The sequence below is a fragment of the Callorhinchus milii genome, unplaced genomic scaffold (assembly GCF_018977255.1).
Source record: "Callorhinchus milii isolate IMCB2004 unplaced genomic scaffold, IMCB_Cmil_1.0 Scaffold12, whole genome shotgun sequence".
NCBI classification, from domain to species: domain Eukaryota; kingdom Metazoa; phylum Chordata; class Chondrichthyes; order Chimaeriformes; family Callorhinchidae; genus Callorhinchus; species Callorhinchus milii.
The window spans coordinates 7,688,948-7,714,587 of record NW_024704753.1 but is presented as its reverse complement, the minus strand read 5'-3'; the positions used below and the strand labels follow the sequence as shown (position 1 = coordinate 7,714,587).

The following is a 25,640-nucleotide window of genomic DNA, read 5'->3' as shown; positions in this document are numbered from 1 at the left end:
AAGATAGCCTTCCCACCACCCCCACCCTAGCCCCGAAGGTCTGACCTAAGAGAGAGAGAGAACAAATGCAAGTTGTTGTTGTTGTTGGATAGCCATCTATCATTCAGCATGCTCTTCAAAGTATGCTGTCTCTATCCTCTAAGGAAAATATTATTTGGCATTTAGTCACAGAGTATTTCTGCTTCTGCTGCAGGCATTTATCAGGCTGGTAGATTGGGCATGGCAGAAAGAATGTATCATTTGGAGTTTCTTTGCTGCAGTTTTTCCCAAAGCCGAGAGAAATGTACCCCAATTCAAAAATTACAAGCAAGCATGTTCAAGCTTTCCATTTATAAGCAGCTTTGGTAACTGTAAAATATAGTGTAATATTATTAATTTGTCACACTATAAAAAATCAACTAAATAAAGTAGGATTACTGATGCTCATATTACAGCGATATTCTAGGTTCCCAAAAATCCTTATGCTCAAGCTGATGACAGTGTTGTCAGCCAATTGTAATAAATCTAGTTTTACTCTTGATTATATCCAAAGACAGCAAGTCATTGTCAATTGGAAACACTTAAGATTATAATGACTGGGGATAGTTGGTTTCTTGAGAATATTTTGCCTGGGCAGCAGATTGAGGAACATTACATCATTAATGAGCAATCTCTGGTGGCTGAGCTGTATAAACAGTTCAATAGCTGCACGCACAAATAATGTTGTAAACAAGCAGCAAATCCAGCATATGTAGCATCAGTCGACAACTATAATAATTTGGCTTATAGACAGAGTGAGATACAGAGAAATTTATGACTAACTATTTGCATTTGAAATAGCTCCTTATCCAAATGAAACACACTTCACAGTAATTACTGTTAAGTGCAGTGACTGGTTTGTAGGTGAACACAAGACTAGTGTTGTGGGTTCTTTGACGTCTTCTTGAACAGACAGGCAGGATCTCTCACCCAAAGGTTAGAGCACTCGTCTCGCAAGTGAGAGGACCTGGGTTCAGTTCCCGCCAGGGCAAAACATGGGCAAGTTTCCTTACTCCAACACGCCTCTGTTTACCTAGCAGTAAGTAGGAACCCGGTTATTAGTCAATTACCGGATAACTTTTCCGGGGGTAATAATTCCTTCAAAATAAATAATAATTTGGTCACTCAATCCACAACTGTTTGTGGGACACAAACATGATAAGGCACTGTAATAATAATAATAATATTTGCATTTGATATAATTTGATATAATCCTCTTCGAGACGTCTCTAAGCACGTCACAGAATACACTGTAAAGTGAATTGACTGTATACTCTGTGGGTGAAACAGGGCAGCCAATTGTGCACAGCAATGTCCCATATCAAATGCAACGGTTATTGTGCTTTATCAAATGCAAGGATTATTATTATTATTATTGCATCATTTCCTTTCAGGGAGTAGATAACCTGTTCTCCTCTGTCAGTGTAATTGGTTTTTGGAATGGCTCGTGTTAACTCTTTACTCTTGTTCCACTAAACATTACACATATAGACAAATGCTGCACAAAATTCCAGTTAGCAGTTTCAGCAAAGGCTGCTTGATTTATGAAAGAGTGCTCCCTTAAAGTCAGGCCAATCTGCACAAAAAAGCAATTCTTTTGATTTTGATTTTGTTTGAAGTGTTTTTTTTGTTTTGCAAGTGGTTCCTTCTTGGTTCTACAATTTGGGTTGCACATGTCCATGGTTCTGAACAACTTAGGTGTGTTAAACTTACCAGCAAAGAAATCCCTATTTTTGTTTTGTTTCTTCCAATTCGCTCTTTTGACCTCTTGCTGTGCAGTGTCTCTCACTGCTCAGAGATTTTATTCATTCATTCTTAATTGCTCAGCATTTCACTTCACAGATACTGAGCTTCATTATGTCTTCCGACATATTCATTAGTAATCTCTTGTAACATGCAGACCCATCAAAATTTAAATGAAATCTCTTCAGAATTGTTTATTAATAAACTATATTGCACATTATTTAAACCTGTCGCAATTTTTCCAGCTGCATTATTGACTGCAGTGTCCAGGCCACTCTGAATTTTTAAAAAAAGAATTGACAGTGAAAATCCATTTTTGAAATCCAGATTAATTTCATTGTTGTTAACATTCCTGATTATGAAGTATCGGTGTAAAGCATTTGTGTTGCTCAACAACAACAACAACAAGATTTCATTTACAGAGCGCCTTTCACATCGGGAGGACGTCCCAAGGAGCTGTACAGTTGGGTCAGGACCCGAGCAGTGAGGAAATGGTCAGGGTGAGGGGAGGGAAGGGAGGGAGCGAGGAGGGGGTAGAGAGTTGAGAGGAGAGCTGAAGGCACAGTCAAAGAGAAAGGTCTTGAGACCGGCCTTGAAGGAGGAAAGGGAGGAGGCGGCGAAGGCACTGGGGGATGGAGTTCCAGAGCCTCGGGGCTGAGAGGCTGAAGGCCCGACCACCGATGGTAGGGCGGTTGGGGCGGGGGATGTGGAGCAGACCGGAGCCAGAGGAACGGAGGGTACGGGCAGGTAGGTAGGGGGATAGTAGGTTAGAGAGGTAGGAGGGAGCAAGGCCATGAATGGCCTTGTAGGCGAGGATGAGGATCTTGAATTCAGTGAATTGATTAGTGAACCTGGGACTAGTAGGTTCAAATTTTAATAGCTCTACTCATCATTTCACCCTTTTGGGGGCTATAACGTATACTATGTCTAAAGATTATCTTTTTAGTTTCAAATGGTAACCTAGAAACTTGATACTGGTTGCCTGAGGATCGCATCTCTTGTTGGAGATTTGGCTCATGGGGTTGAGGACACTAGGGAGAAGGGAATAATTGCATGAGGAAGATGGAATTGAGGGGTATGAGAGAGGAAATTAGGAGGGGTGGAAGATCATATGGAGATTAAACACCAGCACAGACTAGTTGTGCCAAATGATGTGTAACATTCAATGTACTTTTATATAGATACTTTCAGATCTGCCTCGGATTCCTGCTGGTGTGCCTGGTATATCATAATAATAATCCTTGAATTTGATATAGCGCTTTTCATGTTTTCTAGACGTCTCAAATCGCTTCACAGAACATACTGTAAAGTGAATTGACTGCATTTTTGTGGGCGAATCGCGGCAGTGTTCCACAAACAGGCGTGGTTGAAGTGACCAAATTATTATTGGTCTTTTTTTCTTGAGGGATTATTATCAGGTGTTTGGAGTAAGGAAACTTGCCCAAGGTTTCACCCTGCCAGGAATCAAACCCAAGTCTCTCACTTGTGAGGCGGGTGCTGTAACCACTGAGCTACAGGACTCCACTGCAATGCAGTTCACAACTTGCTTACCTCCCCTCTCCCAGGAGGATCCAATTAATTGATCTCAAAGGGATGAAGCTCTTAGTTGACTCAACATGATTCAAATGCATAACTTTCCAGTCCAGTGTCAGTGTTCCACCAACTGAGTTCCCAGTATGTGTATTTTTGTTTTGAATGGAAACTCAAGGTTCAGAGTTCACTGTGACTTTGCTTAGCTCACCTCAGGTACAAAAGTCCAGAAAATGATTTTTTCCTATATGTGTTATGATGATGCATAAAATAAGGCAATTTAAATAATAATATAATAATTCTTGCATTTGATATAGCGATTTTCACGTCTTCCAGACATCCCATTCGACTGACAACCGGGTACCTACTTACTGCTAGGTAAACAGAGGCGTGTGGAGTAATGAAACTTGCCCAACGTTTTGCCCTGCCGGGAATCAAACCCAAGTCCTCTCATTGCGAGGCGAGTGCCCTAACCACTAAGCTACAGGATTCCACTTTGTGAAAGACAGCACTGTAAACATAGGAGACTGTGTTCCATTTTGTCATGTACTCCTAGGATTTCTAAAATGGTTTCAAAAACCAATTCACTTAGGTTGAAATCATCAAAGAGCAGGTATTCATATTTAATAAGTAGCTTTCGTGCTTTAGATCTATTCATTGCTAATGAATAACCAAAGTGTTTCTTTCCAGACCGTATAAAGATACCGCTGTGTTTTTCTGATAAGTGGGCGACCTAACAGTCAAACTCAGCCAGCTTCCTTCATTAATTAAGGGTGTGCGCAGCCTCAACATTTAAGACAAGCTAGATCTTCAAGGGGAATAGATTATATTTTCTGTTTCCCTCCAAGATGTTTCTTTCACTCAGTGTTTGTGTCTACACTTTTTTGTAACTATTTTGCAAATGGACAGAAAGATACCAAGCATGTGAATATTTCTCCACAGGAAAATTATTTCTATTCCCACTCATTTCAAAAGCATGTTCCTTACATGCTGCAGGGGTATTGTTATAGTCATGAAGCATAGCAACCATGGTAACCAAGCAGTCATTCATGGCTGTTTATCCTGAAATTCTGTGCTGAATACCTAATAGCAGAAAAGATCAGCCAAGATTTTTATGCAAGAACAGTTTAACTTCCACTGACAGTTGCAGTAATTAATTTAAAGGAGGTGTTTCAATTGGGTTTTACCGCACCTTAAAATTCTTTACTGCATTGGTCGTCGTTAAATACTAGGAGACTTTTCATATATATAAACACAAGTGAGAAACAAATGCAGGTCAGAATTGGAAGTTAAATTTTGGAAATCATTTAAGAAGCATTTTAAGTGTCCTACTTGGAAAAAGCCTGGTTCTCATCAATATGCACATGCCTTAGACACATTGCTTCCTGTCTACTCTTGGGCAATTCAATCTATGTCTGCTTTGCAGAGAGCTTGTGTCTGCTTGGAGTAGAATGCCGTGCAAATATCAGGAATCTGAAATAACAACAGGAATGTTATCTCCCGCGAGACCTAGTGGCCAAAGGCACAACCCATGCAGAGCCAGTTTAGTTGCAGGTTCTCATCACGTCTGTGCTCATTCCAGTCAGAGCATCAGTTAAGAACCTAATTTATACGTAGAATCCCTCAGATGGGGAAGGAACAACTAGCCAGTGTTCCTGCTCCTGATTTCCTGAGACTCCTGTTGGAAGGTGCATACTGTCGAGGCACACCCAGTAATAAAGGCCACTTGGGTTAGATCCCAGTGAAAATCCGATGTCCGTAGAACCATATCCAAGAGAAAGAAAGGAGTCAAGCACCTTTGGGAGAGGAGAAGAGAAATATAGAGGAAGTGAAAAATTAATGCAAAATAGAAAAAAAACAGAAATGCTGGAAATCTGCAGCAAGTCAATCAGCAACTAAAACAAAATGTTAGGATTTTGATCATGACATGACCTTTCATCAGAAATGACCAGAATGCATTGAACAGCAGCTTGACAGGTCAATAATAGTTTGTGAAATGCTGTTCAATGGATGTTTAGGAAAAAGCAACCGGATGAAACAGCAGTAAGAATATGTGACATTCCAGTACAACTCAGTTTCCAATAATGGAAAAAAAATGAAACCAAAACAAATCTGGGATGGCATAGGAAATGCAGAATAAAGCTAATGTTACATGTGATATTCAAACCCAAAGATTGGAGGATTCGTAATAACACAGGGAATTAATCTGTTAATGGTCCTTTTTTAAGATTCTGAGCTGATGTGTAGGCTAACGGACCATTCACTGAGAAGCACCAATCTCCCCTCCCAACCCCACGCCCAACTGAGAAAGGATTCAAAAATAAAAGCTGCCTAATTTCCATCTGCTGTTCCTGCTATTTTGAGAAAAATGTAGTGGAAATGTTTTTTATTCTAACTTTAACTTTTTGTTCCATATTTTGAAAGAAACAGTCCAGCTGCCTTTGCAAATCTGATACCTGCTTCTGACAAGATAATTAGGTTGGGGAGTTTTGTAGTTTCATGACAGTTAAGTGCTTAAAAGTGCCTGCTGTTCAATGAAGCTTGAAAACAGGGATTTGTTAAAACTACTGATATTTCTGCTCCCAAGTGACGAGTGTGGTTTTGGACATATGGTTTCCCAGAATGCCAACTTAAGAAATGAAGCAAGAATTTGACGATAAGAAACTTCTAAGATGGGCTCCAAAACATTTTTAAATAAAGAGTATACTTTAAATAAAGGGATCCCTTATATCCCTTAGATTTGCCTGGACGTCAAAAGAAATTTCACTCCCAACTGGGTTGTTCAGTTTTGTACAATTTTGATATATTCATCATGAAACGTAAACTAATTAATACTATAATAATAAAAATACTTGGATGGCAGAAATTTTATTGTTATAATATTAACCCTTATCTACAAAGCGTCAATACTTTTTTATTTTTGATTAAAAGATATTCTGTTTTTGCCATTTTCACTTTATCTCCATTCTCTTCAAGCTCACTATGCCTAATTATCTTTCATTTTACATTTTCCTACCAAATGTTCTCTTGTGTACCTGACTTTAAAGCCCTTTGCTAAAATTATTGTCTGCAAGGAAATAAAAATAATGAGGACTGGGAGGCATATAAAATTAAGCTCAATCAAAACATTGTAAGAAAATGGAAGAGAGCAGTATAGGGAAGGGCATTGCATAAATCAATAACTATTTTAGCTGTGTTTGTAGTAGCAGAAATGGTGTGTTATCAGTGTTATTCATTGCACAAATTCCTTAAACTTGCCAATTGGGTACAACCCTTCACCTACTTTGTCCCCACTCTCTGGAATTCATCTAGCAGTCCTTGCCTCCTTCCCTACTCACCTTCATAACCCACCTTAAGATCAATCTCTTCCTGATCAAATCAGGAAATTGCAGATGTGTGGAATAGATTCTACCCACCAGTCTCCTAACCTATATTTTTGACTCAGGAAGTATACCCCAAGCAGACGTAAATAAACAATAATAATAATACTTGCATTTGATATAACGCCTTATCACGTCTTCGACACGTCTCAATGCGCTTCACAGTATATACTGTAAAGTGAATTGACTGTATATTTTGTGAGCGAAACACGGTAACCAATTGGGCACAGCAGTGTCCCACAAACTGTCATGGATTGAGGGACCAAGATCCTCGGCAAGTGTCTCAAGAAACGTTTAGATGACACTCCTTCTGAAAACAACTATTCAATTACACTGTGTACTGAATCAATACTTTCAAACGCACTTGTTGAAGAAAAACCGTCTGCAAAAAACAGTCATTACACTAGCGACTGCACCGGGCCTGAGGTTGCGAAATTGTAGGCACTTTAAATGTCCAAGTTCCTTCTTGCCAAAAAAAATGCAATAGAATTAAAAAGCACTTTGAAAGCTTACACACACACACAGTCACATGCACATACACCCGTGCCTGAACGCAGAGCTCACTGCATTCTCAGTCCTCCTGCTTGCAGCCAAGTTACAACAGAAGGGAGGCGCTAACAGAATACTGTACAGACTTACATGGCACAAACTTGTTTAACGGTAAACAGACAGGAAGACAATTTGTATGAACTGCACTGCAAAGCATTCGGTCTGTCCTACAGGCTTAAAACACAATCTGTCAATATTGGGGAACTGCACGGAATGTATGCTCATGGCACAGCAGAGCGTGTTTTATAAATAAGTAAAATCATGAAATACCTGCAAAGTGTTGATTGTTTTCAAGTGCACACAAACTTGAATGTGGGAGAATGGAATAGAAGTGCATGGGAGAGAGTGGAAGCACGTGGATTATAAACACTGGCGTGGATGAATGAGTTGAGTTGAATTACGTGTAAAATTAAGTAAAAGGAAATTAACGGGAAAATATCACTCAATCAATCATTCTAGGATTTCCATACAGACAGGAGTTTGATCTGAAATCTATGAGATGTAAAATTTTAATATATACCCAATATTTAGAAAAAAGTGAAACTAAAATTCTAGACCAGATTGTGATGTTTGAAGGCAGTATACAAAGTATACAAAGTACATTGTTCAGTTAAAAGGCACAGGGAACATGAGGATTTGTCAGCACAGTTTAGAAGTAACAGGTAATGCTTTATGAATCTATTGAATTCTTAATTAACTTGCATCTTGAAAAAACATTTGAGAAAGTTCTATATGTGAGGCTTTTGGAGATGGTTAAAGCTCCTGAAAGAAAATTAGAGATATAATAGGACATATAACAAAGGCATAGAAGATGAATTTTCATGTAGATATATCTATGATATAGTATACTAGAACAAGAACCTCATTCACACGATGATCACGTGTCTATTAGGAAGAATGGAGAATGAAACAAAATATAGGTTTGGTAACTAATCATTCACATGATGAGAAACAAAAGTGTAAAAACTTATACTGTACTGATAGATGCTAAAAACAACAATGTATTTAAATAAAACAGAAACTTCTTGATAACATCTGTGCAAAGATATCGCTTGTTTTGCTGCAGAGGTCAATTTCAGGAATGCACGGTTTGTGCAATTGTGCTGTTAACCTTTGCTCTTTACCGCTAAGCAAAAGTCATTAGCAATAGTAGATAAACTGATTGTTGTTGAAATTGAGCTGTGATGTGAAGACTTTGATGTTTTCGTAACTGATAATACTCTTTTNAAAAAAAGTTAGCGACTAATTTGACCTTGTTGACTTTAATCTTCATGCCAAATTAGTTTGGCATTACTGGACACTGCAGCTTAAATTACATTGGTGATGTGATGTGTAAGTATTTCAACAGTCAAAAGTTAATAAATTGTGATCATTTCCAAAATCAACTTAAATGCCATGACTTGGCAACCCAATTTACAAGAAAATAAAGTTGAACCACAATGTAAATTCTGTTGTTTTGGGGTCAGTGAGTGTTCAATTGCTCCAGGTATTTACTATTTCTACTGCTGGAAATAAATCAATCAACTTGAATCATTATATTTAATGCAATTCTGCGCCAGCGTAGCCAATTTATTTTAAAATGTAAATGAGGAAAAACTCGAAAGTATGTCCCCCAAAGGTATTTTAGGCTAAGTTGAATAAAGAGTATGGAAATCCCTACTACTGAAAAATGAAATATTCATGGAAATTCTGTTAATTGGAAGAGGGTAATGTAGTAATGGTTTGCTTTCATAATATCTGGAAGAATTTGTGTGGAAACTGAAGTTGTGTGGCAACTCTGTTCCTGCTATAAGAATCATGCAGGTTTGATTAATCAAATCAAGTGTTTAATTTAAAAGCTTCATGTTAAATAAATTGTCAGGGTTAGGTGATGAAAATGTCAACACTAATGTTGACTGATGTGTTGAATTGAATTTGGATGCTTTTTAGTGTTTTGTGGAGTTATAGTGCCATCTGCTGCCAAGGATCACAGCTGCTATTCTCCATCTGATCAGATGTCCAGGAGTTCATTTTGAAGCAAATGTCCATTGAAACCTAAAGCTGGCTTTTACTAAAGATCGCATGGCATAGAAAATTATTCGGAAGAAAATTTTTTTTATTGCCCGATTTACATTAAACAGCAGGGTGAAACCTTGGGCAAGTTTTCTTACTCCACACGCCTGATAATAATCCCTCAAAAAAAAGTAGTCATTTCAATCGACGACTGTTTGTGGGACACTGCTGTGCGCAATTGGCTGCCACATTTCTCCCACAAATATTTGATGATTTAATAATTCCAAAACCTATGTGAATTGGTTTTTGAAACCATTTTAGAAATCCTAGGAGTACGTGACAAAATGGAACACATATTCTCCTATGTTTACAGTGCTGTCTTTCTCAAAGTGGAATCCTGTAGCTTAGTGGTTAGGGCACTCGCCTCGCAAATGAGAGGACTTGAGTTTGATTCCCGGCAGGGCAAAACGTTGGACAAGTTTCATTACTCCACACGCCTCTGTTTACCTAGCAGTAAGTAGGTACCCGGTTGTCAGTCGAATGGGTGGGCGGATCACTTTTCCGGCGATAATAATCCCCTCAAAATAAATAAATAAATAATAATAATAATTTGGTCATTCAATCCAGCACTGTTTGAGGGACACTGCTTTGCGCAATTGGTTGCTGTGTTTCGCCACAAAAATACAGTCAATTCACTTTACAGTCTATTCTGTGAAGCACGTTGAGATGTCTGGAAGACGTGAAAAGCGCTATATCAAATGCAAGGATTATTTTTATTTATTGATCCAATCTGTGATGTTTCACTGAAGAAATTTGTGCTGGAACCAGTTTGTCAAAACAACTTTGAGAAATAAATATTTTTTCAAATGGATTTGGCTTCCATCACAGTCTGCCTCTTCAAACCTATGAACTTTTAAGAGATCCTTCTTAATAATGCTATTCCTGGTCACACTCCCAGGTCTTCAACAGCATTAAAATTGACCATTGTTTGGTGCTGGTTCATGGAGCTCTGCCTGTGCCCTGAATTGCAAGTCCCTAACAGAAGCCATTGGGATCAAGCAATATAAATTGAAATTCTTCCTGCTTTACTGATGAAACTAATATTCCATTAAGTTAAAGTTTACTACAACAACAGCTTGCATTTTTATAGCACCCTTCACACGAGTACCATTTGATTTTTCAATGAAGATGTTTCACCTTTGCAGGCATCGTCTAAAAAAACAAAATGTCTTCTTCAGACAGTTTCTTTAGCACAGTGTATTCTGGCTGAATATTATTAAAAATTATTGAAAACCTTATGCATCTCTTGGAAAGCAGAGTTTTTAAAAACGTTTCCAAATTAGTTTTCTCCTAAACTGTTCCTTGGACTTTTTTAAATTTTTTAAATAAACTCTCTTGTGTTAAAGATAGGAGCTAGTTAGTGGGATAGGAGCACAACAATCAGATGTAGCATAAAACTAAAATTGGAAAGAGATTTGCAGATAGGAAGGATAAACATAATTATGCTGCTTGTAAGTTGTTATTCAGTTATCTTAAACCAGTAAGTGCTTTGGTCCTGGCTGTACACCGATGGAATTTTCAAAGATTTCAACACAACCTGTTGTGCTTGGAAGTGCTCAGCTAGGTTGATCCCTCAGGATTCTCTCATGCTGTTCTTCACCTCAACTTTTGTACACAGTAAAAGAGAAGGTAGGCAAACCAGCCTCTTCCTCTCATGTAAACGCTTTAAAATTGCTGATGATAGAGCAGGATTGGCACAGTTTTAGAGACAAGTTATTTGTCTGCATTCAGGATTAATAAATAAAATGTGTGAGGAACTAAGAGAGGAGGGAAAGGGAAGGAAATCTGTGTTTTAATTAATAATGTATTGCCCTTTGTAATGTACTTTCTAACCAAATATAGATTGCCCAATTTGCCATCAACAAATTCAGAATTGGGTTATAGTGTAGGTCCTTTGTCTGTCAGAGCAATTCACAAAATCAAAAGGGTTCTGCTTTCAGAATGTGTTACAAAGTTAGTTTTTACATCGTAATTTAAATACTTGAATCATTTAAATTGTGTGTTTTGTTCACAATGATGAATTTTAAAGAGCTTTCAGTTATCTACCTCTCCTAAAACCTTTTTAAAACTCCGGAACAAAAAAAGTGACTGCTCAATGTATGTACACTGTGAAAGGAGCTAGTTGCAGTAGTTATTGCATCAAATATTTAATGATGTAATTCTAGTGCTTTACTCAAAGCAAAATTGTCACAGGACAGTTGGATAGGACAAGTAAGATTTTTTTCATAATAATAAATTCTCTTCCAATTAACTCCCATCTCCCAAAGTGATTTAATAATTCATTCTGAAAATGTACAATTAGCTTGTCAAGCATGCCAGTATTTCTACGCAGCTTTAAAATATTTTGCTACGAGCAGCTTTTTAGCCATTCCAGATAGGTTGCCCCTCACCCTGACTTATAAGCCTCTGTTATATCATTTATAAGCAACAATGATTTCCAAGTGTTTCATGTTGCATTGCTGATTCCATGCTTCCGGATTCCATTAACCTCCCTTACTTCTCGACCAGCCAGAATGCAGTGATGTGCAACGTCAGTGTTCAACCCTTAGTGGAGGTTTCAACCCCACATCTGATGTATTGCCAGGACTGCCTCGCTCCAGAATGCTGACCATATACCCTTTACAACTGCTTTTGAACCCTTTCCATGCCTTTTATCAGCTGAATGATAGCTTGTGACAATTTCTTCTCAACTGGCCCTTCTTGGACTCAACTTTTGGGAAGTTCAGTTTATCCAGAATTCTATTGCACTGTTCAGATTCCCAAGTCCAATCACCTCGATCCTTGGTTCACTGGCTCCCTGCACCACAGTAGGCTGATTTTCAAAACTCTAGTCTTTGTTTTCAAACTCTATCCAAACAAATGCCTCAAATCTCACCTTCCAATCATTTGCCTTTGATTCATTGCTCGTGACTTGTTCCCTCTTGCTCCACCATTAGTCTGAATATTTACCAATCCTGGTAGTCACCAAACCCCTCCTTCCTGCTTTCAGAAATCTCCTAAAAACTAAACTCTTTGACTATCTTCAGTCACCTCTAAATTTCTCCTACTTCTTACCTTCTACATATTGTTCAGCTTGTTAAACACTTTGAGTCATTCTTTTATGTAAATGTTGCTATTTAAATATATGTTATTGTTGCTCTCATCCAGGACATGAAGTGCGCAACTCATTATAATGTGGGTGGGGTGCATTCGTGAAAGAATGCTTTCTCCCTTTTGTTCAACATTTCCTTTTATCATACAAAGCATTAAATTATCCTAATTGTTATTACAAATATCAAGTACTGATGAAAGTTCAGCACTTCAGGCTGATGTAATGCATTTTGAAGTGTTCAGGTCAGATTTGTGAATCTGTTGTGAATTGCAAATTATTTGGTGCAGATGAAGAAAATATTTCCTGGCTCTCCTATGTTTGTCGACTTAGTGATTCAACCTCGCTTTTGTTTCAGTGTGCAGCAGCCCACCAGTGAACATGACTATGCAGCCGGTAAACAGGACAGCGCTACTTGTCACCTGGACCAAACCAGAAAACATCTATAACCCACCCATTATCAATTACTTGATCTCCTACAGCTGGACTAAAGATAAAGAGGAAAAGGAGCAGACTTTCAGGAAGAACAATGATCACAATTTGGTACGTCCCTTTCAAGACAAAGTTTTACCAGCATCCATAGATAAAATGAACATCAGACTCAATAGCTTCTTAATAATAATCCTTGCATTTGATATAGCATCTTATCACATCTTGAGACATCTCAAAGCACTTCACAGAATATTCTGTAATGTGAATTGACTGTATATTTTGTGGGCGAAACATGGCAGCTAGTTGCACACAACAGTGTCCCACAAGCAGTCGTGGATTTAGTGACCAAATGAATATTATTTATTTTAAAAATATAGAAGGGATTATTACCCCGGAAAAGCGATTTGTTAATCGACTAACAACCGGGTTCTGTGGAGTAAGGAAACTTGTTCCTGCCCGGGCTTAATCAGGCTGAATTAATAACTTCCACCAACTTACAAAATGAGCGCATTGGTCTTTTTCTATCAGAAGTTTATTCTGTTTTAAGGTTTAATGAAAGCAATCTCTCACTTGGAATGACTTGCCATTTTAATTCTTCCTAGGCTATGCCCTGCCAAGAGCCTTATTTTGCTGGGGAAAGAAATTGCAGATTCACCAAATGCAGCAGGGAATGTCTAACTCAATGTGCACTGCACAAATAGTTTCATTTTCTTTCCCAATAACATTCTTTCATAGAACAATGTAACAGAAGGTCATTAGCTCTTCTAAGATTTTAATTTTGCTAAACATTGATGGTTCTTCTGATTTGATGAAGCTTTCAAAGTCAAGCCTCTGAGAAATATCCAATTTTTTTCAGGGTCAAAATGTCATCAATGGAAGGAAACTGATTAAATTAAACCTCAGCTAATTATATAACAATACGGACCCACTTTCCAGGATAATAATGAAATCATTAGAAAATGAGCAATCAAATTTACTTAGACTAATTAACTGATAACACTGAATCACAAGAGGCACTGCAAAGAATGATGTTATTGTACTGTAATAAAAACTAGTTAGCAGGATTCGTTAAAGGCAGTCAGTCACCAGAACTGTACTGGCCATGGACATTGGAAGACCTTGGCATTGAACACTCCTCTGAACATTGTTCTCTTCAGTTTTTTGTGCACAGGTCCATCCAACACATTTTTGTTGGATTTCGATGCAACAACAACAACAAAAATTATATTTGTATAGCGCATTTCACGTCAGGAGGATGTCCCAAAGCGTGGACAGTCAGTGTTTTGGACCCGAGCTGGGGGTCGGGAACGGGAAAGGTGGAGAGGAGGGGGAGGGAAGGAGGGTGATCAAAGGCACAGTCGAAGAAGAGGGTCTTGAAGGAGGCAAGGGAGGGGGTGAGGCGGAGGGACTGCGGGATGGTGTTCCAGAGGGTGGGGGCAGAGTGGCAGAAGGCCTACTTGCTGTGGTGAGGCGAGTAAGGTAGGGGCCGTAAAGCAGGCCGGAGCCTGCTGAGTGGAGGGAGCGAGCAGGATGGCAGGGAGTTAGGAGGTAGGGGGTGCAAGGCCATGGAGGGCTTTGAAGCTGAGGACCAGGATCTTGAACTGTATCCTCTCTGTGATGGGAAGCCAGTGGAGTCGGATGAGGATGGGGGTGATAGGGTGACAGAGCCTGGTATGGGAGGAGACACGGGCTGCAGAGGTATGAAGGCGCTGACCGGACCCAATCAGGAGGGCCTTGGTCTTGTTGATGTTCAACCGTAGAAAGTTAGCTCTCATCCAAGACATTCTGTCAGGACATCAGTGGTCCTGGAGTCGAGTGTGGAGGCAGAGAGGTACAGTTGGGTGTCATCCGCATACACATGGAAGTTGACCCCATGTCTGCGGATGATGTCACCAAAGAGGGAGCATATAGATATTGAAGAGGAGAGGACCAAGGACAGAGCCCTGAGGAACGCCACACGAGACGGTGCGGAGGCTAGAGGAGAATCCGTTCGTAGAGATGAAGTAGAGACGGTGTGATAGGTACAATCTGAACCATTCAAGGACAGAACCATGAAGGTTGAGGTGAGAGGAGAGGCAGTGGAGGAGGACAGAGTGGTCAATGGTATCAAAGGTAGCAGAGAGGTCAAAAAGGCATGTTTTGTTCTCAGCAGGATATGTTGGATAAAGCAAGGGATAAATTGTTTTTTGAATCATGAGTTACAAGTTTGATAAATGCACAGCAAAGAATAAAACTAGGAAACTGTACGAAATAACATTCACAAAGTTGCTGCCTCTAAAATTAAATGTAAAATCCCTTTCAATGCAAGTGTTGCTGAAATTCGCTGGGGTGGGGGAGAGGCAAAAGCAGCATTTTCTTTTACTAGCCTTGCTTAACTTTATTGCAATGTGGCTTATAGAGAGAAAGCATGCTATGCATTTTTTTTGAAGGGATTATTACCCCCAGAAAAGCGATCCGCTGATTGACTATCAACCGGGTTCTGTGGAGTAAGGAATCTTACCCGATGTTTCATCCTGCCCAGGCTGAATCGGGCTGAATTAATAACTTACAGGGTGAATTCTCAACTTAAAGTGGAGAAATCTTGAAGGAATTTTGATATTCTCTCACTCCCCGGCTCTTTTCTCTAAAATATCACATCATGAATTTCATTGGTATCTTTTGTATCTTGTTGTTTTTGTATCATTTGTATTTGTATCTTGTTCACTAATTTACTGTATCCTCACAAAAAACACAGATTTTCTGGACAGAATGTTTTAGTTCCTAGCATTTTGATTGCATGAAATGTGAGTGTTTCACTATCCTTTATGCAAAGGCACCATCCCATGCCTTGTTTTACTGTTTTATAGAATCAGATTTTGTCTATTTGTTATATTTCAAGGTTCTTTTATTCATTTCCATTTCTACTTACAATATCTTTTTAAAAAAACATTGTTATCTGGGTTCCAATAATAGATAACTCATTTTATGAAGTCTTCTAGGGATCGATCAAAATACAGTCAGTGTTGTGATGCATTGCTGTGTTCTCCTTTGTCATAGCTGGCTATTTTGGATCAGATCTTTGTCTAAATTAAATAAATAATTACAGGCATAAATCACATATGGCAGGAAGAACAAAGGCAATGTGCTTACTTTGGATTATTTACTTTGGGAGGAATTTGATAAAATCAATTTGCATACACTAGAGAATGACATCAAGATAACTGTTTCATTAAACATTATACATTAGACCATCTTGTAATGTTTTCCCCTACTTCATGCACTCCTATTGAATATCTATCCTTCAGTAGAGTGGAGGATTTAAGATCTTTATAAAGTAAATTAACAGAATAAATTAAATTGAAGTAAGAGTTTTGCAGGCTGCTGTTGAGTATTGCTTTACAAAGACGGCATAATTGGGTAGCCTGATCACTCAAATACAGTTTAACATGGATGTAGTTGTGGACAGATTAGAACATGCTGTACTGGTGAGTAACACCAATCCACGCATTGTAGATTCAGTTTCTCCCACATCAGGGAGTTCTGTTGGGACTTACCATCTGGAAGCCGCTCACTTGTTGGGCAGTTGGAAGGAGAAGGTGGGGGAGTTAACCCAAAACGAACCATTTCATTTTTGCAATTCAACGCTATTTCAAGCTTACGATGCATTGTATCAAACTCTGATACGTTGTTACCTATTATCCTGTGCCTGATCCACCACATTGCATGGTACTGCTTTTGCCCTTTTTTTCCTCAGAATAGAAAAAATCTAAAGATGGCCAATACAAATATGAATTTGCCATACTGTTCTTCAAGTTCGCCCTCAGCCTTACTTGTTAAATGCTGAAGCCTAGAGTCCATACTTGTGTGTTAAGCGTGGGATACATCTTTTGTGTAACTTTCCCCGCTTTAGAATAAGCTGAATTGAAATTATTTTTCTTGCATTTGTCCATTTGCTACAGTCTAATCACAGTAAGTCACACTGGAGACTGACTTATCTCTTCATAAATCTATTCCTTATCACCTACAAGATAATGGCTTTATACTGGAGTATGTTTAAATGGAGTCTCTTAAGTATCTGTATGTCTGTGATTTAGGGAATAGTTGAATCCCTCCAGGCAAGATCATTCTTATTCTTAAACAGATGGGTGTGGAACCTTCCTAACTCGTATTTTGTTTTTCCAAACGATTCTTATTAACCCAAGTTAATGAACCTAGAGTACACAACTAATGTTAGTTTGTGCTTAAAATTAACAAAAGGTGGCATGTTCTTGCCTGAAGAGCTTTAGTCATTTTAAGACCGTGTCTGATACTAATTGCTTGCACAATTTATTTAATGAATGTGAAATATGTAATTTGTTTTCTTGTATTTCCAACACAGGAAGCAATTATTAATCATGTTTCCCTGGATAAACTGTACCTGTTTCGTGTTCAAGCGGTCTGTCAGAATGATCTGCGGAGTGATTTTAGCCAAACAATGTTGTTTCAAGGTGAGTTGAAGTGACGAACATTCTTCTGTTCATGTGTATAGGGAGAGTGACCAATAGCTTGAAATATTTATATTTATTAAGCACTAATCAATTATTTTATTTCCCATCTTTTTTCGCGTGGAATTAGTTGTTTCATTTTTATTCTTATTTGCTTTTGTGTCTTCCCTGCCGTGCATCTTCTACTCCTTTGTTGTGATATTTCTGTTCTACGCCAGGAGAGGATTTAACACATCTGATCAATTCCTGAGTGCACAAAATCTAAATCTATGGCATTATGGTATGCAAATTATGGTAACAGGCAACTGTCCTAGAAACTATAATGGAAATATTGGTAAAATAGTTGACAACTAGGTCAACATAAGTAATGTAAGGTGCTAAATATTTTGGGCTTCTGCAAATTCAACTCAGATTGTTAAAAGATTCATTAATTTTTTGAAAATGAATATTTAGAAGGCTTTTGAGAAGCTCCAACTATTGTGTAAATACCTTAAAATAGTTGATTCTATGTGATCTGCAATGAATGATTGGTATGAATACAGGTACCTCCATTAAAACGTAATAGGAAGCGAATTAGTCACCCTTGACTGCTCTCCATAATGCTTTTTGTGCTCATGAAAACAAGTTGTGACTGACTGTCCATCCAGCTAGTTACCAGAACACAGTAACTACGCGTCTTCAGGGTGCCTGCATTTTATGTGAATTTCTGCTGTAGAAAATGTATAGGAATGTATTTCAAGGCCCTGACACATTGTGGGATTTGGGTTAGTTCATGGGCGGCAAGAGCAAATCTTAAGCAGTCATAGACTGCTGACAACCTAATGTTACATGTGCCTTTGAAACTGCTCTTGGAGGTGTTTTATATTTATAATTCATGCTCTTTTGTCTTTTTTGACCTCCTTTTGGCTCCTTGTGTTGCTATGCTTTGCCATATGCCTGCTATACTTTTCCTAATCTGCTGTCTTCAGACCAGAAGTGGTGTGTTTTACAACACTAGATTTAATGAGATATAAGCTACTATATTAAAACGAAACTGACTTGCAAAGGGAATACAATCAGCTAAGCTAGTCATTAAAAGGGGAGATGGAACCAAATTTCACATAGGAGTTTTTCTCATGCAGTGAAGTCTATAGCTGCATCGTTCTGCTGAAGTAAAAACATTGTGGCATCATCCTTCTTCCCAATCTCTCTTGTTCTTTCCCATAACTCATGGTGACAGTTTTTTTCATTCTTGTAGCTTGCTGAGTTCAATAATAATATAGTCGTATTGCGGAATGATGAAAACGTTTTTGTTATCGCCTTCTTGCACATGCATTGCACACCATGATAAAGCTGTGTTTGGTAACGCATTGAGCTTAGTAAACAGCACCAAGATGCCATTGCTGTAAGAGAAGATTGATGTCTGTTGCGTATTGTCATACAGAAGATGGGGAACAGTTGAAGTAATTCAAAATCAATCATAAGGTGGTGCAGTACACACTCGCTATAGAGAGTGAGATAGATGATATAAAAGCCCAAAAGACAATTCAGATATGGGAATCTTTAGATGAAAGCAATTATTCAGTCCAAGGGTTAAGGGATGCACACCATATGTAAAAAACACAATTTTATCACTGTTTCAAACTAACTCAAGAACTTGCACAACGAGTGTGTTCATTTCACATTTAATTCTGTACTTGAATGATATTCTCATTTAGGTTTTGCTTGAAAGTATGGAGACTATTGTCCTGCCTTTTGGCTGGAGAGCCATACATTTTCAGTTTGGAAATAACTTTAGAAAAGTAATACTTTGTTTAATGGATGGTGAGGAATCTAGAGAGTTTTTTTGGGGGGTCTCTATCATAATAAGCAAATAGCTTGTGGGAAGGAGCCTGAGGTTTAAAATATCTGTTTCGAAATAAATTGCAACCTTGTGATAATGCCCTCACCCCCAGCATTTCAGTACACACGGAGTCTGGTTCTGACTAGCTGGCTAAAAAAATAGCTGACCTCTTGTGCACAGGAAGTTACATCGATGGCGACCTGATAACCCGGAAGTTGGCTTTTTTTTCCACTTTGCTTAGAACATAGCCTCTGTGATATTGGACCCACACAACCATATTATAACAGGGTTTCCTGTTCGTCTCTATAAAGCAGCCAAGGCCAGAAGATAATTCCTTTTTTGTTACAGTATTTTTCTAATTCCTTTGAATATTGCAAACTCAGATGTATTGTTCATTATTTATTTACATTTAAATCACTTTTTGTTCTTATTTAAGCTAATACAACAAGAATATTTGAAGGAACCAGGATAATAAAAACAAGAATGGTAAGTATAGGAATTAATCTGTTGAATTTCTGTATTTGAATCATTTCAAACCAATGGCCTATCTCATAACAATGGGTAGAATGTACATCTGTGAACAATTGTCAAGAGATATTTTTGGGCTAATGGGAATCCAGAAGGCTTTTATTCCAAACTAAGGAAAGTGGCAATTTAATGCTTCTTCATCAGATACCGTTTTTTATATTAAGATTTAAAAATTAAAGTGGAAAAAGGCAGTGAATTTGATTCTGTAAATCCTTGAGACTTTCTCAAGAAGTATAAGGGACAATTTCAGTCCCAGGCTTGTCCTTATGATCACCGGTGATAATTATCAAATCACACAAATAAATTAAAAATTCAATTTGCAGCACAATTGTTCTTAAAGGAGGAAAAAATATGAATTAGAAAAAAAATAAAGACAAAATAGATGAATTGGGCTACTGTTTAATGTTTAGTTTTAATTTTAATAGGATGTACAAAGCTGAATTTGATCAAACAAGCCTGCTCCAGGTTTTGAAAAAGAAAACAAATAAGGGAATTATAGGCACCTGGAAGAAATCTATGTTGCTATGTGGGTTTCAGAAAGGCAGGTTACCTTACCTTTCTGCAAAAGCGTGTTATAGCTGTACTTGTAGAAAGGTCATTGCTGTGAACATATTTAAGGACGTTCCAGATTTGACACGCTTAAAATTATTGCAGGACTTCACATTATCAGTAGGTTTCCTCCATTTACGTTGAATAATAGGTTGCCGCATCTGAAATGTAAGGAAGGAAGAAATTTGAATTTCAACAGCACTATTCTCCTGATTCGTAAGCACGTTGCCCATCTCCTGATGCTCAGAGTTCACCAGTAGGTGGCAGCAAAATGATTGTTAAGCCTATTTAATAGGCCTTCCATTGTTTGTCCACGACATGAAGCACTTGTCTTCCGAGTGGCAAAACACTTAATGTTGATCTGATCGTAATAATAAGTACCTTCTTAAGTGCCGACAATATTTTGACTTGCAAAGTATTAGCGTTTTATGAAAGAGCAAAGCAATCACTTTGGATTTCTACAAACTGCTAGGATTCTCTGGCCAGCATTAATTTATATATTCTCGTGCCACCGCCTCCCCCATTAGATTTTTTTATTGACCTTTATTGCTATTCATTTTCTTCATGCCTTCTACACACGCAGGATTTAAGGATGTGCTTAATCACATCAATCAAAGAACATAATTCCATTAACCACGGAGCAGGATGATATTGTATTCTGGAACATTAATTTTAATGTTAACCTCTTGTAGTGTTAGTTGAAGTAGTAATGATTATTAGAAGCTATCAAATATTTACAGTAGGATTTGTTCAGTGTTTTATGTGATGAATAGGTTCATTTAATGCTATTAATGCCTCTTATGAACACGTTTTTTGGTCATTTAACCATTTCAGTTCTACATTTAATTCTGCTTTTGCAATATCCCCATGATATCTATGGTATTAAATTATGTAAAATCTTAAGTGAGTGTGAGCAATAAAATGCAGAACTATTTTTCAATAATTTTGCATGAAACTTAAAAAAGGTAATAATAACTGACTGTAATTTCATGCAAATGAAGATGATAATGCATAATACGTGTGCCTGACATAATAGACAGCAGATGGAGTTTGAAGTAAGAACTGTATGGGCAGGGCATCCAGATTGATGACTAGGTTTGCAATATAAAGATGTTATCACAAGATTAGAAGAGAGGGCCAGATGAAGATGACTCTTTGATCCATTTAATCTAATCCTTCCAGAATACTCAGCTTGCTCCTCCCCTTACAGCCGCATGCTGTTTCTTGAACTACCTTTCCTAATAACCTTTATATTATCATGGATCTTCACCTGTTAATATAGTCTGTTCCTCTGTTCTAAATCCGATTATATTTAAAATTGTAAGACACTATAATAATAATAATAATCCTTGCATTTGATATAGCGCTTTTCACGTCTTTTCAATGTCTCAAAGCGCTTCACAGAATAGACTGTAAAGTGAACCAATCATACTGACCGTATGATTGGTTCAAACAATAAGACATGGCAGGGGTTCAATCGACTCAAATGTTAAAGTCATAATTAGAGTCTTACAATTTTAAACCTGCCGGGGAGAGAGACTGAGCTTTCTCAGCATCAGTAGTTTGTATCCTTCACATTGGCTGAAGGAAAATGCGCTTTGCAGAATCGGAGAGATTCCTTTGCAGTCATAAAGGCGGTTTTAAAAATAAAGCGGTCTTCCTCAGGTTCTTTAAAGAATTACAGAAAACTGGTTTCATTGTAAGACTTCATTCAAGAATTTGCCAGATTTTGCACTCTCTGAAATGCTAAAAAAAATGATAAATTTACCAAGGTGGAATTTCTCTTCTCTCTGTCCTCCAACCTCTCCCGATGCCCATAATGCTAGTGTTACACCTCACAGATATTTGTTCAAATTCACTGGAAATCAGAATAAAAGCCTCCCCCGCTCTCTGATGGTGTTAAAAGTCTCGGTAGGAACTAACATTCAAGAAAAAAAATATTGCCCTGATTCATGAAAGGCACCAAACACAAAAAATCATAATCAATTGTGAGGAACTGTATGCTTACAATGATAATCTCTCAATGTGCACACTATTGTGGCAGCCCACATGCCAGTAGCGCTTTCCTTTTGTATGTCACAGCTAAGCATTCATCATTGCTCATCATGCTCTATACTGCTATAAAAGTGAACATTTCAATCTTAGCAGTAAAGTCACAGCTGAACGCCAAGAATAGGAGGATAATGAATTAAGGTGCCTGATATAAATGGGACAGTTTGGGATAATTTATTCTTCTTCCCGGACAGCAGCTATTTGTTGGTTTAGGAATATTTAGAACATGTTTAGCAATTTATTATAAGATGACACTCTAATTAAGGAATGGAAGAAAAATAGTTTTGTGATCAATTTACATAATCAGCGGCCGCAACTCATGTGGGTCCTGCATCTTTTTAAAAAAATATTGATAAAATCATGTCCTTGAAGACAGCAATAAGGGGATGCATCGTTCTGCTAATGCTTTCACATTCAGACACTTAACAAACCATTCAAGGATTTCCCCAGAGGAATCTTTTCCTTTTAATTCTGCAGGCTTGAGTTAAAATTATTTTGCATCACTACCCCGGAGGTGGGGAGGCGAGTGGAGTGGGTGGGGGGAGGAGGCTGTGGTGGGACCAGGTGTACAGATTCAAGCAAAAAAGGAAGATGAAAAGAAAGTTCAGAATTAAATAATTTACGCCAAGACCGATTAATAAGTGTAATAGACAAGGGGAGTAGTGGAGACAGATTGAATCAACAAATTCTCAACTGACTCAGCTATTTGGCAAATAATTCAATTGAGAAGGATGAAAGATAGATATATTGTAAAAAAAATTGTATATGTCTTTATACAATATATAAAGTATATATTTCATTTCATGTTAGACTAAATAGATTGCATTTCAATCCTATATATTCCAAAGCTCCAATTTTGATCTATTCCGACTTCCCCCAAATCTACCCATGGGGAAATTCTTTGCAGATGGTGTTGCTGAGGCAATATACTATGTGGAAAATGTTATCCACCTGCAGTTTGATAAACTAATTGCAGTGTTGCATATTATTTTTTGCAAAGGTATGTTTTTATAAGCACTTGATTATTGTCTGCGCTTCGCTACTTTGTTTTTTCTTGCTGTCATATATTTTATTTTTAAAATGCAATGGTGCCTTCCTGAAGGACCTGCTCTCATAATTTATCTATGATTAAATCTAAAAGTTTAAAACGGAAAGCTTATTTTTCTTGTTTATCCGAGTGTTGATGTGAAGTAAAGGCAGAAAGAACCATCGTACGAGTATGTGTGGTCTGGATATTGTCTTATTTGATGCCTTTTTGGCTTCAGCATGTACATATTTGGTTCATATTCAAATAGATTTAAGATGATGAATAACTATATCAATTACTGCAATGTTAATACACAGTTTAGTCAATACTGTGGGCTTGGAAATGTGGAATTGAATGGAACTTTAATGGAATTCTCAATAACAGAAAAGGAATGAAGTTATCGTGATCATGGAAAGGAGGTTGTTGGAGATAGGACTGCGGGAGTTCTTTTGGAAATTTTATTTTTCTAAAAAAAATGAATGTGGAACCATTTCAAACAATTATTGTAACTTACCCTGTAAATTGTTTTTCCCTTTCAAATTCCTCTGCTTCTTCACTCAAGCCCACAGCCTCCCCTGCTTCTTCTGCTGATATGGCTCCAATCAGTTCTGGGTCATCTACATGGACTTCTTCTGGCCTTACTTTACCCTTTGTTTCTATGGCAACTGGAATGGGCCCTTCATCCAGTGGAAGCCAAACAACTGTGGCCTCTGTGGTAACAAGTACTTTACTTGCAAGTCTTGGTTTCGGTGGTAGTATTGTCCCTTCCTTTTCTGGTACTGTGTGGCCCACCCGCATCCCCTCTGTGTCTTCAGCCACCAAGCAGCGAGCCAGACCTGTAGTTTCAACTACTGAAGCGTTATCGTCCCCAAGCTCCGAAAGTGGCTCTGCACTTAACAAAACAGACGAGGCAGAAAGTGAAGATGAAAAGAAAGAGAGTGAAGGCAAGAAAGGAGAGGGGGAAGAAAGTGAAGGGGGTGAAGAAGAGAGTGAACAAGAAGAAGGTTCGAGGAAAGAGGTTGCGAAGAATGAGGAGAATGCTGTAACTCCAACAACTACAGAGTCGCAAAATAGGACTGAGCCAGGAACCTCCCCTGGAGATCCGAGCGGCTCAACAGAAGAAGTCAAAAAGCCAACCAGTCAACAAAACCTTTCAAACACAGTCGCGGTTCATACAAGTGACACTTTTCTACAAACAACAGTTGAACCATCACAAGCATCATCAAGAGTTGCAACAACCGAGAACTATCAAGTTAAAACAGTCGGCAAACCTACAACCCTATCAAAAACGCAGAATGGGCTGGACAGTGACAGTTCTGCTGGAAATAAGTTTGTCATGGTGGATCAAGGTTAGTTGATGATAGTTCTTGTTTCATGTGTTTTGTGTTTTGTTTAGAACAGAATGTCTGTCTTATGTGCAGCTTAGATTTTGCTTTATCACTTGCCAGTTTATTTGACACTTTGTTATAAAGACAATACAATTCTAGTAACACAAAGCATATGTCATAGTGTGGATATATTTGGATCTTTCATCAAAACTGACGTACCTGGCTTTGAGATGGTCTAAAAGTGTTCAATATATGTCATGAAATGGAGAGAATCCTCGCCATTAAAATTGACTTTGGTTAGGATGTTCTGGCAGCATCAACCTCCATGGTTGCACACTATAACTCACCAAGCCCGTCAGGAACCCAGGTGTCTTGTTTGACCCTCAACTGTCTTTTCTTCCCCACATCCAAGCAATGACCCGCTCTGCTTTCCCTCACCTCCGTAACATCGCCCGACTCCGCCATTACCTTACCCCTCAGGCCGCTGAAACTCTTACTCATGCCTTCATCACCTCCAGGCTCGACTATTCAAATGCCCCGCTTGTCGGCCTTCCCGACTCCTCCCTCCACAGGCTGCAGATAATCCAGAACTCTGTCCTCTCCCGCACCAAACTCCGTGACCCCATCTCGCCTGACTCCATTGGCTCCCTATCCTTCAGAGAATCCAGTTCAAGATCCTGGTCTTCACCTACAAAGCCCTCAATGGTCTCGCCCCACCCTACCTCTGTGACCTCCTAACCCCCTACCAAACCCGCCCATTCCCTCCGCTCAGCCAGCTCTGGCCTGCTCCACGTCCCCCAATCCACCCGCCCCACCATTGGCGGGAGAGCCTTCAGCCACTCTGCCCCCAACCTCTGAAATTACATCCCCGAATCACTCCGCCTCACCCCCTCCTTAGCCTCCTTCAAGTCCGCCTCAAGACCCGCATCTTTGACCATGCCATCGCTCACCCTGCTTCCCCTCCCTTCTCCCCCCCTGACCCCAGCTCTGGTCTGAAATGCTATACACTGTCCAGTGCCTTGGGATGTCCTCCCGACGTGAAAGGCGCTATACAAATGTAATCTTGTTGTTGTAAAGTG

At 38.6% G+C, this 25,640-nt stretch overlaps 1 protein-coding gene across 2 annotated transcripts in view; it reads left to right on the top strand.

The window, feature by feature from the left end:
- Positions 1 to 25,640, top strand: part of LOC103179801 (protein tyrosine phosphatase receptor type G) — a 300,620-nt gene that overhangs the window by 216,976 nt on the left and 58,004 nt on the right. For both annotated transcript variants that reach the window (XM_042339618.1, XM_042339617.1), the window contains 4 exons: positions 12,719 to 12,903; positions 17,150 to 17,258; positions 19,514 to 19,563; positions 23,796 to 24,582. In XM_042339618.1, the coding sequence (XP_042195552.1) occupies positions 12,719 to 12,903; positions 17,150 to 17,258; positions 19,514 to 19,563; positions 23,796 to 24,582 (1,131 nt within the window). The remainder of the gene's footprint in view (positions 1 to 12,718; positions 12,904 to 17,149; positions 17,259 to 19,513; positions 19,564 to 23,795; positions 24,583 to 25,640) is intronic.